The sequence below is a fragment of the Cervus canadensis genome, chromosome 10 (assembly GCF_019320065.1).
Source record: "Cervus canadensis isolate Bull #8, Minnesota chromosome 10, ASM1932006v1, whole genome shotgun sequence".
Lineage (NCBI taxonomy): Eukaryota > Metazoa > Chordata > Mammalia > Artiodactyla > Cervidae > Cervus > Cervus canadensis.
Genome location: NC_057395.1, coordinates 56,877,114 through 56,897,571, shown reverse-complemented (window position 1 = coordinate 56,897,571; position 20,458 = coordinate 56,877,114). Strand labels below are relative to the sequence as shown.

The following is a 20,458-nucleotide window of genomic DNA, read 5'->3' as shown; positions in this document are numbered from 1 at the left end:
TAGGTTCTCAGTAATTTTTAAAAGTGTATTTGTTTGTGTAGGTGGTTATTTATTCAAAGGCGGTCTCATCTATGGCCTCTAGTGAGAAGTAGGAACCAGGTAAACTTTTCTGATCATTGTATTTCTAAATATTTGTTGCATTTAGCAGTACGGGATTCAGCACAGTGCTTGTTACATAGTAAACATTTAAAGTAGAGTAGCTTTTATTTATTATAATCGATGCTGTTGTTATCCGAAGCGTTCAGCAGAGTGGCACAAAATAAGCAAGCAATAATTGGTAGCTTACTAAATTTATATTTATTGCTTACCACGCGTCACCGTGCCTAACACACATCATTCACTCACAAACATCATGTTTGTAATAAGAATAAATCGTACTTTCATTATTATTCAAAATCTCTAAGTGCCTGGAACATTAGCAAGGAGAAGTGGAAGTTGATTTTTATTAATTATTGACTAAAGCACTTAACACAAAGTCTGCCTCCCATGGGCCCTGCCTAAATAAATAATCTTCAGGATGATAGTCCTCAATTCTGGGTGTCCCGGACCCGCCCCTCCCCCGGACCTGGGCGACGCCCCGCCCCCTGTCACCCGGCAGCCCCGCCCCCGCGGCCACCGCCGCGCCTGCGCACTGCTCGGCAGGGGCTCGCGCGCTCTGCTCCCCGCCGCCCCCGAGCGCGCGCCGGGTTAAGGCGGCCGGCCTGCTGCGTGTGTGCGTGCGTGCGTCGGCGCGTCGGTGCGTGCGTGCGTGCCGTACGCTCGCTGGGCACCGCGGCCTCACCCTCGCCCTCCGCCCCGGCGCCTGCACCGCGTAGGCCGTCCCCCGCCCCCCCGCGCGCAACCCATAGGCGACCCCCGCCCGCGTCCCGGCAGGCCCCCCCTTTCCAAATTTAAAGGGGGCGCAGCATTCACGCGTTCCGCCCCAGGTGACCTCTCAGGGGTCTCCCCGCCCGAGCTGCCCCGCCGCCGAGGAACATGGCGAAAGTGGAGCAGGTCCTGAGCCTCGAGCCGCAGCACGAGCTCAAATTCCGAGGTAAGCCCGGAGGCCCGCCATCTTCGGCCGCGGGCCGGGCCCGCCGCCCCGCGCTCCCTCCCGCGCTCCGGAGGGCCCGGCGGCGCGGCGGTGACGTCGGCCCCCCGGCCGCGGCCCCCGCCCCGCCCCCGTCCGACGGCGAGCCCGCCCGCGCCCCCTCCCCGGCCCCGAGGGTCCGGTGCGGGAGTCCAGGGCCTGCTCCTCCACAGCCTCCCGCTCCTCGCCCACCAGACACTCGCACAGTTGTCGCTGTGACCCTTCCTGTCCGGTCTGCGGCCTCCGCCCAGAGTGTGGGCCCCGGTGACCGCCTGTCCCCGGAAGGCTCAGGTCCTAGGTCAGAGGTCGCCTCCCCGGGAGGCCCGCTCCGACCCGCCACCCCGCCCGGGACATCTGTGGCCGCCCCCTGTCGCATCACTCCTCCTGGCAGCTCGGCAACTTAGGCAACTTAGCCCTGCGTGCGAGGACCACTTTACGCACTTGTGTACTGTGTCTCCTCCACATTGGGAGGGAAGCTCCATGAGGACAGGACCTGGTCACGTCTCTGCTTTATTCCCCGCACACCTTAGGGCCCTGATAAGTACCTGTTGAGTAAGTGAATGAAAGGAACCTCCTCAGACGTTCCAACGGGACGGGACCCAACTTTCCTTCTCCTGCCTTTCTTGTGCCCGTGGCTCACGCCTGTGCAGCCGTGGTTGGCAGGGGGAGCGGGGAGGGCTGTCAGATCTTCCTCCTCCCCACCCAGAAGAGCCTGGAAGTGGAGTCCTAAGAAGCCCAGGAGGCCACCTATAAGTTTGTGGCGAGCCCAAGCCCCTTGTAATGTGTGCCTTCATCTTTAGTTATTATTCCCTACTTTCTCCACCAGAATACACTGCTAAGGGACAAGAAGGTCTTCATCTGATTTGACCATTCCTTCTTTCCAAATGGACTGAGTGACTGTGTAGCAGACATTTGATTGGCACTTGAGAGAGGTGAATGGACAAGACAGACAAGACCCTTGCTTTCTTAAAGATTTCCTTCTAGTGAAGGGTGGCAAGCCAGTACACCGGAGTATTTCAGGAGGGACTAACACAGGCTGGCATGATGCAAGCGTGGTTTCCATTGAACGGCCAGGTCACTGCAGTGTCACCAACACTTGGCCCAGAGTAGCTCCTCAGTAGATGTTTGTGGCATTGAGATGCCTGCTGGCTACACACACCCCACTTTAAATGTAAGGCAGGAGGTTGTGTGGGTAATTTACCCAGAGTCACCCAACTGGCAAATGGCACATTGGAACCCAGACTACAGAGCTCACGCTCTTTGAACAGTTAGGCTTTCTTGATCCCTGGGCAGTCTTCCACTGTGGTGGCTTGTCACTTTGCCTCCCAGGTTAACAGTCTCAGGTTGTCACATTTGGAAGTGACTCCAGATGTATAAACAGTGGAAGGTTTTCCAGTTCAAACAAACACAGACCACAAAACCGTGATGTGGATTATAATTCCATGGCAGTAGTTTAAGCTCAGGCCTTCTGGAGGAGCCAGGCTGAGAAAGGAATCTGGTAACTCAAGTGAATGTGGAAGGTGATGGTTTCCACTTGAGTTGTTTGAATTCTCTACCCTGGAAGCCTGGCTTAACTCCTCCCGGAAGTTGGCATGTCCATTCTTTGAGTCCACAGGCATTTACCCAGTGCCTGCTCCATGTGACAAGTAACAGGAGAAGACGAGTCACATCACATAGATGCCCCCATTCTCCCTCAACCCCCCACCCCAGAACTTAGATCTTGGGAAGAGAGCTGACAACAGAATCAGCCAGAACAGTGCCGTGATAAAAGGCAATCCAGATTGCTCCAAGATGAACACCCGAAGAAGGTGTCGTTTGACCTGAGTTCAAAGGTCAGGTGGAAGTGGGTGAAAGGGAAAGGAGTGGGGAGTGTGTCAGTTGGAGGAAATTGCAGGTACAGAGGCACAAAGGCTGAGACTATTGGGCTCCTTTGGGATGCCATTAGTATATCTGAATGACTAGGGCACAGAGTCTTTGTTGGGGTCACGAGGCAACATAGTCTATGAGGCAGGCTGGTTGACAGGAGTCATATCTTCCAAGGCCTCTGTGAACAGACACAGCCTGTGTTTAAGTTCAGATTGTGTTGTGTCTCCTCAGCTAGTTCTCCGATTAACCCCACCTCTCCCTGCAACCTTAACCACACTCTTGTACATACACTCTCCTCAGTTCTTGTCCCAGCTCTTTTACTTAGTGATGTTTGAGCTTAGGCTGGCCACTTTGCTCGCCAAAACCTGGGATTACTCTTTTCTCCATGGGAGTGGTGCTCATATCTACCTTGCTTCCTGTAGAAAGTTTGGTTGAGATTATGGCTGTTCAGCTGCTTCGTAAATGTGCAGTATTGTACAGAGATTGGTTGTATTTTACACAACTGGTTTCATCATTTCAATTTCTTTACCTGAATGGTGTGGCAAAGAGGAGTGATCTCTCAGCCTAGGGTTGGCCAGAGTAATGATGGCCAAAGTCGCTGGATATGTTTGCTGGGGAAGTGATCCAGGAAAGTCCTGGTATCAGATTGTTGAGGGCTGTTGGCTTGTGGCTTCAGAAAAGGCATTTGCAGTCTTCAGTAAACCACTTTCATGATTTGTTTGTGGGTTGGTTTTAAACCAAGTGCTAAAATCATGAAATGAGGTTCAATACCCAGTTTTGCTGTATAGAGAGCATTCATTTCAGGATGAGAACTGGCTCATTTAACTGGTATCTTCCAGGTTACTTGGAATGATGATTCTGACTTCAGACAGTTCACTTAGATGAATCAAACTTGTAAGCTAACTTTACATAAGAAGATATAATTAAAATGTCTGTCATCTAGAGGAAAAAAACCAGTCATCTTTTAAGTGTAGCCTAAGATGGTATAGGATTGTACATGTTGGATTGTTTTTCATCTTGGACATTTTGTGTGATTATGTTGAAGTTAAGGATGTTACAGAGGAGAAGAGGACACTGCCTTGCAGGACCTTGTTCAGTCTTACAGAAAGCGCTGAGCTGCATTGTGGCTCAGTGTCAGAAGGAGAAGGCCTCCCGGCCTCCCAAAAGAAGCACGATGCCGTGATGCTTGCCGTGGTGGACTAGTAGGATCTCTTTGGATTAGAGTCACCCTTCTGAAAGAGTTAAAGGCTTTTAAAACCTGTGAAAAGTGTGCTTTGCATTGTTACTCGTTCTGTTGCTCTTCCTTCAAGGCCAAATCCTTGACTTTCTCTGAGGTTCCAGTTGTTGCCCAGCTCAGTGAGGGTTTTCTGAAAGAGTCAACTTTTAGGGCGTTTCGTATCTCTTTTCTTTCTCCTCTCCCTTCCCTTCTATTGATTCCGTCCATAGTTAAGTAGTATGTTGTATATTTTCTTGGTCGTTGCCCAGGACTCTTCCTCTTTCTTCACACCCTAGAGTCCTCCTCCATCTCATGATACTGTCACATGAGAAGGGTCTGTTGACTGTCCTCAGGAGCTGGTTAGTTAAGGTTTAAATCCACTGTGGATCCATTTACCTTTGCTTGGTTCTGTGACTGAACCAGTGACCTTCAGGAAACCTCAGGTAGTCCTGTTGTTGGTCAGTATGGATAACAGGTGGGCTAGCACCACTGGATTGTTGTGCTTGATGACCACTTTGGGGAGGAAAGAGGAGCTTGGGTCAATGGGTTAAGGACCTCTCTTTGTCTGAGGAAAGTGCTTAGAATCTTTAGTAAACCCTCTTTAGTTAACTTGTAGCTGAAGATTGTTTAGGAAGCTAAAAAATAGAAAACCTTGTAGATATCGTCTGTTGTATGCAGTAATTATCTTTCAGATGCTAATTACAGCATTAATTCTTTAGTTTTAGCTTAGCCCTGATTTCCTTAACATTTCATGATCACATAGAGCAGACTGTGTTTTACAGCACAACAAAATGTCAGCAGTGTGCTTAAGATTCTTTATGGTTGTGGTTTAAATCCATCCTGAATAGATTATGTTCGTTTATTTAATTATTAACCAGCTTGCTCATTAGAAGCAAGTGGCATTAAACTTACCAACCTTTAGTCAAACTGAAGTCTTCATAGATTGTGTTATTAACTCCTAAATTTTTGTTCCTGGGAGAAAAATGTGAACTAGAAGTTAACTTACTTTTACTCACTATTCTTTTCTTTACAGTTAACTCCTTGAGGAAAAAATGGATAGTTCTTGGCTGTGTGCTTATATTTGGAAAATGGTGATAGTTCCTTGTGTGTGGTTGTACTGTGAACATGGTTATCTTTATAATTACCTGGTAGGTCTGCATCCAAGTGTGGATTTATTAATAAAATAATTAGTCTGAATTGATGCTTATTAAAGAAATGAACTCTTAAACATTATTAACACTATCTTTTATTTATTAAAATTATATAGCATCTTTCCTTCCAGTGCTGAAGGCAAAATATGAGAACTTTGACCCAGCAATATTACCACTAAGTAGCTGAAAATTAGGGGGGGGAATCAGGGGAATAAACTACATTGGTTATGCTCACACACGGCCCTTAGACTTGATTTTTAGAACCCGAAACTTGAGTTTTTACATAAGGAATTATTTCCAAGATTGCTTCATAGATCTCCCATTTGTATTTGAAAAATTTGCCATCTGAAGGATGACCATGATTTGAAACAAATGAGTACAGCTTTCAGCACAAGAAAGAGGAACAAAAAGAGTGCTGAGTTCCCTTAGTCAAGACAAGGTTGCCATTGAATGTCTTTAGTAAAATAAAAGCCTTCTGCAGTTATTTTGCACTGGGATTGTGTTAAAAACAAAGTTGCTTTATGGTTTGCGGGCTTGTGCCCTCATTTTCTGTCGTTTTAGGCCCCTCTCAGGCTGTCATCAGCATAGCACATCCAGGATTGCTTTGGCCCTTGCCTGCTGGATGGGCTCATTCTTTGAAGTTTTTACCTGACAGACTTAGGCTGTTGGCTTTCCAAAAACATGAGTTGTTTAAACAGCTTCATTATGCAAGCAAAATTACTGAACTCAACAGTGATTTTAAGATTATTTTTTAAAATGCCAGTGTGTCAAAATAGTATCTCTAGAATATCTGTTTTTCAAAATGTTAAACTGTTGTTTTAACAAAAGCTCTTGATGTCTAGAAACAATGCCTTAATGTGCTTTTGGATCCCCCCCTCTCCCCTCCTCCCCCGGCCCCCCTACCCCTGGCTTGGGGGGAAAAAAAAAATCCTTGAGAAAATGGCATCATCCCATGGGAAAAATCTTGTAGTGCTTTCTTTTAATATTTTAGCATTGATGGCACAAAATTCTAGTAAAGGTATAGAAATACTTTCCTAGAGTTTTCCTTCATCCTTTCAGAAGGGTTATTATTACTTTTTGACTAGTAGGTTAGCATTTCTTTTCATCTGTCAAGTAATGTCTTCAGTCAGGCTTCTTCCGGTTGTGTGTGTGTGTGTGTGTGCGCCTGCACGTGTGTGCGCAGGCCCGTGTGGGCACACCTTCTCACAGATAACTGATGTGCTTGAATTAGTATACAGGTGGCATTTCAATGAGGTCCTTCAGCCTTAACCTGTCTGGGAGGGGGTTGGGGAAATACATGTTTTGGAGGAGAGTGAGGTTGAGGCTGTTGTGTATTTTGGATTGTGCCTTTGGTGTGTGTGTTAGTCACTGAGTCGTTTCTGACTCTTTGACCCCATGGACTGTAGCCCACCAGGCTTCTCCTGTCCATGGAGTTCTGCAGGCAAGAATACTGGAGTGGGTAGCAGTTCCCTTCTCCAGGGGAGCTTCCCCCCTCAGGGATGGAACCCAGGTCTCCTGCATTGCAGGCAGATTCTTTACCATCTGAACCACTTTAAGACAGTGTAATGGCCCCCTGGGCCATTTACCTAGGTTTAAATTGCTTATAGCCTTTAGGAACCAAGTTCCTTGGGCTGTCTTTAAAGGATGCTCAGAGAGTAAAGAGGAGCAGAAAACTAAACTGGCTGAGCTCGGAGCAGAGGGCATGTTTGTAAGGGGCTGAGTGCTGCACTGCCACCACCAGTCCCCCGCAGTTACTTGGGTCCAGAATTTAAAGCAGTGGCCGTAGTGATGCTTCCATCCGTCATGCAATATGAAAGGAAAGGGAAGGGAAGAATGAACATTTCTAGAAGAGAAATACTTGATTTCCAGAAGGTGGTCCACAAAGTCTGGGGACAATGGTAGAGGCTTTAGGTTCTTCATCTTGTTGTTTAATCTGTAGCACAGTCCTGTGATATGAGTTACTCAGTGGTCAGGAGGCCTGCCCCTGGATGGGGCCACTGGGTAAAAAGTGCAGGGATTTAGCCCAGGTGTGTAGCGGCAAAGCCCATTTCTTTCACATCAACTCTGGAAAGAACTTGTGAACAGAGTTTCGTTTTGTGGGGAGGAAGGCAGAGAATTTTTAACCATTACAGGTGTCTTAGTAGCTGTCAGGATAATTTTTTAAGAATATTAGTTAATTAAGAGTTACTATTTGTGGAATTTTTAGGAGAGATTTCTTACAATACTTGTTTTAAAAAGTTCATACAGATGACTCCAAAGCATTCTTTGATTTACCTTGTGAATTTGCTTTTTTTTTGTGACAGAAACCGTTGGTGTTTAATGATTCTGTATGTTTACAGCACACTAACTTTCAAGTAATCTGCAAATCTGCTGTGGAGTCTTTGGAAGATAGGGTGAAACTTGTGTGAGGTAGAGATATCACAGGTTTTTGCAGATCTGTAAAGTGGGAATTTAGAGTTCAAAAGGGTGTTTATTGGGAATAGGAATGTCTCTGGAGGGGGAGGTGGCAACCCACTCCAGTATTCTTGCCTGGGAAATCCCATGGACAGAGGAGCCTGGCAGGCTGCAGTCCACGGAGTTGCAAAAGAGTCGGACACGACTTAGTAACTAAACAATACCATAACAGATTTATGTTTTACTGTACTATAAAAGTATGTATGATACTATGCACATAATAAAAAAAGATAAGAATGTCTGAAATGTGACCTTCATTGGTACTACCGTAAAGCTTACAAGTGGGGCTAAAATGATTAGCGATTTCTCAAATGCTGCAAGAGACTGACTCACAGTGAATGTTAGAAGGTGCTCTTCCATTCTGTAGGGGGTGTACTTTGGGAAGTCTTCCTTCCCCGAATGATGTCAGCCACTCATAGGAATCATGAGATGTGCAGGGGTATGGTGATTGTGTGCATAGTAGACAGTTGTCCAGTTGGGAATATTTGGAGTTTCTTCTTTTTCCACAGCTCAGGCTTTGAGGTGTTCTTCACGGACAGATGAGCCCCTCTTGTCTGATGGAGTATAACGTGGTTGTGATTCAGGGTTGGTCTGGTTGCCACATCCCAAAAAAGCTTCCTGTGGGCCAAGCCCTGGGGTGGGGGCTGGAGAGGCATCCTGGCCCTGAAGTGTCCAGTCTTCTATAAGTGCTCACTTATTATTAAAACAGGACTAGGAAGTAGATAGTTACGATTCTCAGGTTCGTAACCTGAATTAGATGTGGCTTTGAACCAAGATCTGTCTGACTGCAGAGCCCCTGTTCTTTATCATTACATTGACTGTGTTGCTCCTCTTAAAAAGTTAGTGGGAGTGTTGCTCAGGAGGAAGGTCCAGGACTTTCTTATTTATTACGTTGTTAGGAAGATGAAAGGAGGACTGGAAATAGGACAGGGGGAATTGAGAAAGAGCTCTGAAAGACAAATGAAATATAAAAACGAAGGAAAAGTGCTTAATTGTCATTGTAATCTAGTAATGGCTTCCTTGTCCCTGCTTCCATGAAGTGCAGTGTTGTTCTGACTAACTGTTAGAGTGACTGATTAAAAAATAAATAATTGTACTAATTCTGTTTCCCCTAAGAACTTTTCATCCTAACTCAGTGACGTCTGATTGTGTCATTTTTTTATTAATGTTGAAAATTACGTGCTAATACTATCACTGTACCTTCCCTTCTGCCATCACTCCTCCCATGTCCTCTGTTGCCTCAGTACTTGTCATCACAAACAATGCAGGCTAATTGGGTACTGGTTTGCCTTTTAGTCACATCACTCAACATTTATAGTATAATGGGGAAAAGGGAAGGAAAGGACTGGTACCTAGGTCAGTTTTCTGTGCTTCTCCACTGTCTCAGCACTCCCCAGCCTTTAGAGTCCTAAATGTTCCAAGCCCCATCACCAGCACTTCACATCTAGGAAGACAGCCAGGATTATCATCCTCTGCGTTTCAGTGATGAGAGAAGCTGGACTGGCATTTGGCGGAATGCAGAACTTGCACCTCCGGCTTTCAGCCCCTGAAGCTTGTGTGCTTTATATTACAAAGGGCGGCTTGTGTTCCTGCCCTTGCTGTCACTCCCCACCCAGCTTTGATCCCCTTTCCTGTTGGATGAGGAAGCTTGACCCCGAGGCCGCTTGGAGTTCCTTCCAGCTCCAGTCTTGAGAACATGCTATTTAAATTTATTTTAGTTGAAGAAGAAAGATGGAAAGCCCCCTGAGGGCAGAAGCTGGGGTTTGTATTTCTCTTAGTACCGACCAGTGCTTTGCACTAGTGGGCTGTCAGATCTTTAATTAATGAGCCTTCTTGTTCCTATTGAAAAGGTCACTGTATTCTAGTAACTTTTCTTGAGTATTCTTGAATATTCTTACCCAGCTCCAGTGTTTTCTGCATCACCTCCAACTGTACAAACCGGGTACCATGTGCATGTTTATGTCATCTGCTCCTTGTGCTTTATTTATGATGGCTTTGTCTTCCATGCTGTAGACTGCAGGCCCTATAGGTTTTGTTTCTGTAGTTTTCCCCAGTGGTAACTATAGGATATGTTCTTGTCTTCTGCTATTTAATAGTAACCCCAAAGAAGGGATACAGCCCTGGACTAGGTCATCTTTTCAGTGTTTGGCTTGACCATTTGAAATAGACACATACATAAGAATAAAAAGAAGGATTTGCTGAAAAACCAAAGGTTTGTCCTTGTGGAGGCTTATTTGAATTCTCATTCTCTTGGTTGAATTGATTTGTTGGCATATTAATGTATCTTGATGGACTGCTCTGAAAATCCAAATTCGTGCTTTTTGACCTTTTAAAAGTCATACACTGCTTTACTAATTGAACGAAGCAAAGTCCTGAATCACTCCTTGGAGAATCCAGTCATTCAGAACGTCTCATGTAGTTTGGGCACAGGAGGGTGACAGTTTACGGTGCCTTCCTGGTTAACCTCTCATCTTGCCCAGAGAATGACAGAGGTGGAAAAGACATGAGAGGTCATCTGGAGCAGTCCAGAGAAAACTCAGTCAGTTTACCTGGGTCTCTTTATCTTATTCGTTTCGAATTATGCCTTCGTTTTATGCCCTTCATAATAATATTTCTTTTTTTTTTTCTTTTACATGCCCAACTCTAGGCATACCAGCCCAACTTTGGCAATTAGTCCTCTTCAGTAAACATCTGAATATTTCCCTGTCCACTTTCAGACAGGAGTTAACTGCATTCTCAGGTTCTCAGGTGGGCTTGCTCTCCTCGCTCTTTCCTTCCAGAAGGAGCGTATATGCTAGCTAGCTTCACTCCTGAGTCATCGCCTGGGAACTTCACTGCCTCGTTACTACATCTGTCATTTTATTTTATTATTTACCTCACATGTACAGTACTCTCTGGAGCATTTGACGTCTGTGGCGTCGTGGGACTGGACGCTCTTCCCTTCTTCTCACGCAGCACCGTTCGGCTTTCCTCCCCGGCTTTGACCGTTCTCACCTGCTCCTTAAGGAGTCCTGTGGATGATGCTGAGGGGCACAGGTTTTCCTTCCCCGGCTCTTCTTTTTCCTCTTCTCCCTTTCTCTCAGCGCCCCTACCCAATCTCCTTTCTCCCTGTCTCTCTGCCAGTTCCCTTGGCTTCTTCCAGCGTTTAGAATGATCCCAGGACTGACCCACGCCCAGACGGGGGCTGCAGCTACTTTACATGCCACACGCCCCAAAATGTCTTCTTCCCCACTCCCTTTTCCTTTTTTCTTTGGACCTCCTTTTCTCACACACACCTCCTGGAATGGTATCCGCATGCACACAGTTGAGCAGCTCACACTCCGAAAGCCTGTTACTCGGGTCTGTCCTTTCTTTCTCGTCCCCTCAGTGACTGCCTCCTTTTCCTGTGGATGACTGTAATTGTTTCTTACCTGGTCTTCCTGTCTGAGTCCTTATGCTTGTCTCTGTACTGATGGCTCTTTCAGGTGGGCCAATCTCAGTTTCTCTCTTGCTTTCATAAAAATCTTAAATTTTTGTTCACCTATTGCCAAAAGAATAAAGTTTGCATTCTCTAACAACACCTGGAAACTGGTTTGTGCCCTTGATCTCCTCAGCATCACCTGCCTTATGCCTGTGCTCTGGCCTTTGGTTCCCCCAGCCCCAGAGCTCTTGCGTTCACCTCTCCCTCTGTCCCACCGCTCCCTCCTCCGCGTCTTTGAGGTCGTTTTCCTGACGCTGTCCACACACGCCATGCCTGTGCCCTGTGCCCCTGCACTTGGCACAGTCAGCTGCGTTTGGTTCCTTGCTTTCCTTCCCCACTTGCCAGCAAGGCCTTTGCCCGTTTGGATGGTTTTCTTTACTCCTGATCCCAGTGCTCAGCATGATGCACTGCGCTTGGCACTTTCCAGGGAGTTAATGTCCAGGTCTGAGAGTGTCGAGAAAGGTGAAGAGGGGGAAAAGACCGCCTTCTGTGGAAAGGAACGGTGGAACCCATCAACAAGGCCTGCTGTGTGCAGCTGACTTTCAGTATTAAGATACTCTACCAAGGGTTGGTCACTTCTTTCTCTTCTACGAACGTGTGCTTCCACCATCTTCCCCTCCTGTTTCAGAGACTCGGCACCACCTCTCACGCAGCATGCTTCACTGCATTCCTTTTCCATCCCTGTGGTGTCTTGCTCCATTAGTCAGCCTCCTCCTGGTGCCTCAGATTTCCGTTCTACTTGATGCTTTCCCAGTGCCTACAAACATGCTTAAGTTTCCTCTTCCTGAAAAGAAACTACCTTCCTCCAGATCTTCCCCCGCTTAAGCAAATACCCAGTCTTATGTCACAACTAAATTTTTGGAAGCAGTGAATCCCAGTGACTGGTTTACATCTAGTTTCCTTTCAGTTCTCATACCTTACCTTCCACTGAAACTGTTCTCAATTCACCCATTTCTCTTTGCGACTTTCGCCTTTGACTTTTCTGGTGAACTCCCTAGCCCTTGATCATGGTTACTGGATATTGACATTTCCCAAGCTTCTGTCCTGTCTTCTCCATTTAAGCACTCTTTGTATGTTATCTCATTCACAGTCCTTTCAACTCTCACTGCTACACAGAAAACTTCCAAAGCTGTATATCCAAGCATATCTTGGTCTTGAGGCTTTCTGCCTACTGGACATTCCTGCCTATCGGTTGTCATGAAAATACATCAGAACTCACTGTATTCCACGCTGCGTTCCTGACTTATGATCTCAAATGTGCCTTCCCTGTCTTGGGAGTGGCCCCTGAACCCACATGGGTAAGCCAGGAATCCTAAACCAGTCTTTCACTGCCCTCTCTTCCCATCCCACTCGCCTCTCAATTACTGTCCTCAGCAGTGTCTCCTGTACCCCTTTGCTTCCGCTTCTCCCCACTGCCATATCCTGAGTATAGGATTATTGCCCCATGTCCCCCTGGCTCTAATATACTGTCTCCTTCCCTGACCCTTCAGGCCACTCTGCGTACACTTGTCAGAGTTATTTTTCTAAACTTGGAAATGTTTGTTGGCTCCCTCAACCCTATAGGTTAGTGTTCAGAATTCTTAGGCCAGCATCACAGGCTTTCAAATTGGGCCATACTTTTTTTATTTTTAAAGCAGTCTCAGCTTTTATTCTCCATTTTAAACACCTGAAATGTTCAAACACTCAGACTTGTGTGAGTACATCTCCTCTTATATCTGGGTTTCCCTGGATGCTGGCAGAGGCAGTGGATACTGTTTAGAGCCCATGAAGAGAAGAGGGAAGCCCATTTTCCTTCATCATACCACATTCCTAGAATCACTTTTAATTTTCTTCCTTTCATTTTCTCCTGTAGAGCTTATTGCCAGAACTGTATAGGTATGAGGTTTTACAGCTTATTTTTAAACTACAAGGTTTTAAAAAGCATAAGCAGACGTGATCACCCCTCCCCCCATCTCTCCTTTCATCCCCTTCCCTGAGACCCTTCTACTGTAGCCACATGGTCTCCTTTTCCAAGACCCCCTTGTTCTTTGATCACACCACACGGTGCTTACACCAGCACTTTTCCTTCAACTCAGAAAGTGTGTTCCTTCATCTTTTCAAGCTCTGGGGTTTCCCCTCAGTGTTCGGCTCCCCGCCCTCCACACCCTCCTGTGTTTACACAACACTTGATATATTAAGTTCCACATGGTGTTCTGTGCAGTGAGAGGTCGTGTACAACACAGCAGTTGAGAGTGTGAATTCTGGGGCCAGATTGCCTGGATGTGACTCCTACCACCTGAAAATCTAGGATAAAGTATTTAATGTCTCCATGCCTCGAATTCTTCACTTCTGGGTGTTAGAAGAATTAAGTGAGTTGATGCATATAAAGTGCTTAGAATAGACCTGTTAAGTGTTAACTAATGTCACTATAGTTGGATAATTTTTTTTTTTTTTTTCAAGATACATCATTCCAGAGCCTCAGTCCCAGAGATTCTTGCTCTTTACTTCTGGTTGGGTCCTGGGACAGCTCTCCAAGTATATTGACTCTGTCCCTTCAGGGTTCTGTGCAGGAGAGCAGTGTCGTCTCTGAGCTTGAGGGCCTAGCACAGTACCTGGACTGTGCAGTCATCAGTTACTTATTGAATGCCTGCACTGTGCTGAATTTTGTTCTGGATGCTTGAGAGACTGAGATGAAAGAACTGACAAGACCTTTGCCTTATGGAGCTCATCTTCTAGTGGGGGAGATGGGCACTAAATAAGAGAATGGGAAATATGTAGAATATGCTTTGAGATAATGGTAGGTGCTAAATGGGGTTGAGAGGATGGTGGATGAAGTTTAAAGGGGTTTGGAAGTGGTTTCTGTTATAGAGGGCAATTGGAGAAGGCCAAGTTTTTGAGAAGGCAATACAGTATTGGAACTGAGACCTGTGTAAAGTGAGTGTGCAAGCTGTGCACACATTTTGGGGGAAGAACATTCAAGAGAGAGGAAAGGACAAGTGCAAGGCCCTAGGGTGGCGATAAGCTTGGTATGTTCAAGGAGCAGCAGAGACATTATGCCTGCAGAGGAGTGGTGGGCTCAGAGAGGAAGGAGGCACCTTCCCGGTAGACAGGCCATGGGAGGGACTTTGGATTTTGTTCTGAGCTGGAAAGCCATGGAGGATTCTGAGCAGGAGTCTTTTTAAAAGACCATGGCTAGTGTGAGGAAAGTAGGCTATTTAGATGTGTGGTTGGTGGTGTATGTGGAAGCCATGAGGCTGCTACACTTACCCATTATCCATCCACCCTCCACACAGTTATCTGATAATCTGTCCACCCATACATCATCCATCAGTTATCCTTGACCCAGGCCAACAGACGGTGGCTTGGACCAGCGTGGTGGCAGTGAAGAGAATGGAATGAAAAGTGCTCAGATCCCAAATCTCTTTTGAAGGTGGAGCTGGCTGAAGGGTTAAATGTGGAACGGGAGGGGAAGAGAGAAAAGTAAGGAAACTGCTTTTGGCCCAAGCTTTTTGGTGAATGGCAGTTTCGTTTTCCTGAGACGGGAAGCAGTGTGTTTGGGTGAGGGGAAGGGGGCTTTGCTGTTTGGCCATGATAAACTTAAGATGCTTATTACAGCCACAAGTGGACAACAGAGGAGAGGGTCAGGATATAAATTTGGTCATCATCGGCGTATTGTTAGAACACAGTATAGGAAGGAATAATTTTTTCCAACTGAGAGATTAGGTAAGCCTTTTCAAAAGAGAACGCATTTGAGCAAAACTTTGAAGAATGAATATGATTTCCAAAGGCAGAGAAGGAGGAAAATAGAAGATATTTTTCATCCAAGTCTCATAGCCTTTTTCCCTGGCCTCTTGAATTTGTTTAAGAAGCTGCTGACCTGGTTGATAATCTGTTTTCACTGGTATAGCCACTTAGATTCTCTGTTGAAAAGGAAACCAAAGCAGATTACATACTAACTGATAAACCGCATTCTGCTATTTCTCATTGTTCACAAATTGAAAATTCATGTTGGACCATGGAGGTGCAGACTGCTAAGTGTGTGTTTGCTTTGAATTGGGATGTGTTGATTTTGGTGTGGCAGCTGTTCGTATGCTGTCTGTTGTCTCCATTAAAGGTTGAACATTTTGGGGAAATTTTTACTTCTGCTGATACTGACTCTCAGCACTCGACTTGAACTGTTAATTTATAACTCAGTCAAGTTACAGCCACAACCATGACCGTGAGAAATTGGGACCCCCTTGCTCTCTAATCACGCATGTCTCTCTCATTTGGGCATAATTCTGAATTGATTCTTCCTGCTTTGTGTGAAAAAAATGTCATGTTTTTCCCCTATTATTTAAGTAGAATTTTAATTCAGTAGAGTATTGCTTACCTTTTTGTTTATTTTCATGATGTCTCTAAATCACAAATTTTGATCTTCTAAATAGAGAAAAATTACTAGATGTTTTGTTAGTGGGAGAAAAGATTCTGTATTGAAAAAAATTGAGTCTAAGATCTTTTTAGAACTGATACAAAATTCACACTAGACAGGTGTGCCATCACCTTAAAATAATCTTCACTGGTGTACCATAATCTGTCTTAGTGCTGTGTATTGATGGAATGTACAAAACTTCAGCTCTTTTGTAAACATTCTGCCATTTTTCTGTTTAGAAAAGAGGTGTTGCATTAACAAAAGTAGTCATAGAATTTATCTCTAGGTATGTAAAGGCTTCTAGTCTTATTTCTAGGTGCATAAAGGCTTTATTATAGTCTTCAAGGTTTTTACAATAGATTTTATAAGAATTTGGGGTTTGGGTTTTTGTCTTGAATTAATGAGACCACTGCTGCTCTAAACATGTTTTAAATAATTACTTTGATTTTTATAAAAATAACATAAGAATGGCTATTGATGTGTATGTTTGTGTGTGTGTATATATATAGGTTTTCAAGAAACTCCACAATTCAGGATTCTAGTATTTTTATATATACAGAGCATTCTAGGCAAGAAGAAAATTCTCTCAGAACATTGTCTGGCTCTTACATAAGCTGTAGCTCTTTTCATGTGGAAAAAATACAATTACAGAAAAATACAGATCATGTAATAAACATCTAAATACAAAATAACTAAATGTTAATAATTTTTAGACCTGTTTTGAAGTTTTTCTTTAATGAATAAGCTTCACCAAGAATTTGAAGACATGTCAGCCCTCCACATCTGCCCATTCATGCTCCTTTCTTCTTTACTTTTCAGAGGAATTTAGTGTGAACTATTCTCCACCCCGCCCCCCCCACCCCGCCGTTTTACCTAATGTGGTATTATGGTGTTTGTATCACTTAACATGTTTTTAAGACCACCTGTTGTTAAAATACAGATCTTCATTCTTTTCAATTGTTGTGTGTAGAATTCCTTCATAAGAATTTGACACATTTGTTCTTAATAAGAGTTCTTTATATGTCCTGAATAATTGCTTGTCTGTTAACATAAGCTCCAAATATCCTTCCACTTCTTAGGTGGTTGTTCCTTGCTGTCCAGCTTTTTATCTTTTGCAGGGAGCTTTCCTGAGTTTGTTCTTACGCTTCCATAGTACTTTCATCCACTGAGTTCTTACACTACAGTAGGGTGCCTTATGGTGTAGTTTCCCACCCATGGAGTTGATGGGAGACTGAATTTTATTTCTTTTTGCTCCAGAGGAGCTAGGAAACTAGTGAGTTGAATAAGCAGCCTTAAAGGTTGGTGCTTTTTTCAATCAAGCCAACGTCTAGTGTGCCTTTGATGGCATCATTAGTGAATATTCTTGGGTTTTGATTTCTCTTGCTGTAATAATGGGCGTGATGCTTCTCAACAGCTGGCTCTTTCCCAGGGATATCAGGTGGGTTGGTTGCTCTATTAATTTAGAACACTTTGCATTCTAAGATTCCTTTAGGAAAGTTATGTGTGTGTGTAGGGTTCTTTTTATTTGTGGTGCTTTCAGAATCAGAGATACATAATAAGGCTTTCTGCTGAAATATTGGAATCCAGTGTCTGCCAGTAAAGGCACATTAATTGCAAAGCTTTATTTTTGTTTGTAAAACATTGAATTAATGTGTGAGCTAAGAATTAAATAAAAAAAAATAGATTAAAAAAAAAAAATCTCCCAGTGTTGTTACTCTTGAATTCATGGTTATTTAGGAGCTTACCCTCTTTGAATATCTGTTACTATGAAATCTACTTTTCATTTTTTAGAGGGACAACTTTAAACAAAATTATCATAGAATAATAGTGACAGAAGCCTTATTGACACAAGTGAACATTTTTATTAATAGTACCTTCAGTCTGTGTATGGTCAGCACAGATATATCATGGTTTCAGAGCGAAGTTATGGATGAGACATTCTTTTTCAGGAAACATGTCAGAATCAGGGTTGGGTTGCCTCTGAGGAAAGCTGGTATTCAGTCATGCTGCACACACTTAGTAAGCCCTTCACTATGTGTGCTGTATGCGCGGTTCTAGGCTTAGGACACCCAGTGCTGAATTGTGTGGAGGTTCTCTCCAGGTGGGAAGCAGTCAGGAAAGGAACAGGTGAACTGTCAGTTGATTCTGAGTCCTGTGCAGAAGATGAAAAGGGGGCCAGTCATGCGAGGGAGCAGCAGCTAGCTCAATGTTGGTTCACCCAGAGCCTGGTGGTGCGTCCAGGAGGGAGCGTGCAGGAAGAGTGAAAGCCTTGTTTAAAACATGGAAGTGTGGCATGGCCATTCACTCATCTTTCAGCACATTTATTGAGCATCCATGCTACGTCTGGAAATGCTCTGGAAACCTGTGGTCAGGAGTGAACAAGAAAAGTCTCTCTGTCTTGGCAGTTTACATTCTGAAAGCGGAAGCCTCACATAAACAAGAAGAATAATGAGAATGCTGGTGCACTGCAGGTAGGTTGGGAAGGCAGGAAGCAGTAGGACACCTTTAATGAAAACAGACTGTCAAAGGATCAATTTTGAAGACATCTGTAAGATATCCAACTAGTTTTTACTTTAGAGTGTCCATTTCCCCCATTTTAATATATTTCCCCATACACAGAGTCTGTTGTATTGAAACCTCAAGCATAATTTCATTGTCTTAACAAAATCCATCATGAGTCCTAGGCTTCTGGAGACAGATTATTACCTTCCCAGAAGGTAATCTTTTCAGAGTTGAAGTGAAATATGGTAACATGTTTTTTGGAAGGGTTGAAGAAAAGAGAGATGATGTACCTAAATTGTGTTTGCAAAAGTATAAAATAAAAAAGCTCTTTTTATGCAGTGTGAAAAAAACTGGTATGGAACTAATAACTCTTTAAGTTTATATCTGGAAAGCTGAGACCTGATAGATAATATATCAAATTGGTATGTAACTTCCTTGGTAACACACAGTTTGAGTTTCAAAGTATTGTAACTACATCAGGAGACATATTACATAGGAAGAATATTTATTTGCAACACCAGAATTTTCATGAACTCCAGAAAAGGAAAAGCAAAACACAGCATCTTTGTTCATTTATCTTTATCCAGTTATATCCACATAATATCTATTAAAATCAGTGATACTTAATATCTGAGATGTTGAGGGTGCTTCTTTTTTTTTTTGGCAGGGTGGAAAGCTTTATTTTTTAAGATCAATTTTAGGTTCACAGCAAACTGGAGCAGAGAGTTGCGCCTGGCCACACACACGCACAGCCTTCTCCGCTGTCCGCGTCCAGCACCAGAGTGGTGCATTCGTTACAACTGATAGACCTGCACTGACATGTCCTTGTCGCCCAGAGTCCATGGTCTAAGTCCGAGTTCAGCCTTGGTGTTGTCCATCCCGTGGGCTTTGACAAATGTGTAATAACACTTATCCACCATTGTAGTATCATACAGAATAGTTTCACTGACCTGACAGCCCTCTGTACTCAGTCTGTTTATCCCTCCATTCCTTCATAAGCCCTGGAAACTGCTATCTCCATAGTTTTGCCTTTTCCAGAATGTTATATAATTGAAATTATGTAGGGTATAGTCTTCAGATTGGCTTCTTTAACTGAGTAATGTGCATTTAACACTCATCTGCGTCTGAATTTTTGTGGTGTGATAGCTCATCTTAGTGTGAAATGATACTCCATGGTCTGTATGTCCCACAGCTTATTTACCTACTAAAGGACATCTTGGTGCTCTCAGGTTTTGGCAGTATAAATAAAGTTGCTGTCAACATCTTTGTGCACGTTTTTGTGTGCATGTCGGTTTTCAGTTCCCATGGGTGAATACCAAGAAGTGTGATTGCTGGTTTGTGCAGTAAGAGAGTATATTGAGTTTGTGTGTGTGTGGGTGGGTGTTTTAAATACAGCCAGACTGTCTTCCAGAGGTTTGAATTTGCAGCAGTGAGGAATGAGAACTGTTGCTCTACATCCTTGCCAGCCTTTGATGCTGTCAGTGTTTAAAATTTTGGCCACTAATAAGTGTGTATTGGTATCTCATTTGTTGTTTTAATTGGCAATTTCCTAATGACATGTTGAGCATCTTTTCATTTGTATATTTTTTCTATCTGTAGATTTTATTTTCCTTCTGTATATCATCTTTGCTGAGGTGTCCAGATCTTTTGCCCATTTTTTTAAAAGTTTGGTTGTTTGTTTTCTTATTGTTGAATTTTAAGAGTTCTTTATATATATATTTTTTCTTTCTTTATATATTTTGGGTGACAATTCTTTATTAAATATATCTTTTGCAGATATTTTCTCGTAGTATTTGGCTTGTCTTCTCATTCTCCTTAACAGTATCCATTGCAGAGCAAATCTTTTTAATTTTAATGAGGTCCAGCTTATTATTTCTTTCATGGATTGTGCCTTCCATGTTGTATCTTTTGAAAAGTCATGTCAAACCCAAGATATCTAGATTTTCTTATGTTATCTTCTAGGGGTTTTATAGTGTTTTGTGTGTGTGTATCTTTATTTTCTAGTTGAATTGTTAAGTAAAACTAATACCCCTTAAATTATGTCCTGCGCTTTACATGTGGGGTGATATGATCTGCTTAAAGTTACAAAGTTAAGTAAGGTCAAGATTGAGTTTTGAGTTCACTTGGTGTTTCCACTGTTGCCTTTTAAAAAGTCATTGGGACCTGAATGCTTAGGTCATTCTTTTATGAAAATGGTTGTTTCCTCTTTCTGAAAGGAAGAGTTTTGTTATAGTCTTTTCTTCCATGGATCTTGGAGTGAATGGTCACAGAAAGGAAATACTTAAACCATGCATATATTGGTAAAATCTTTCAAGATTTAATGGAATGCTTTTTCCACAAAATGCTCTTG

The 20,458-nt window shown here is 43.6% G+C and overlaps 1 protein-coding gene across 2 annotated transcripts in view; it reads left to right on the top strand.

Moving 5' to 3' along the window:
* Positions 1 to 653: 653 nt before the first annotated feature.
* Positions 654 to 20,458, top strand: part of VAPB (VAMP associated protein B and C) — a 47,065-nt gene continuing 27,260 nt past the window's right edge. For both annotated transcript variants that reach the window (XM_043479127.1, XM_043479126.1), the window contains exon 1: positions 654 to 1,033. In XM_043479127.1, the coding sequence (XP_043335062.1) occupies positions 976 to 1,033 (58 nt within the window). In that variant the 5' untranslated portion in view covers positions 654 to 975. The remainder of the gene's footprint in view (positions 1,034 to 20,458) is intronic.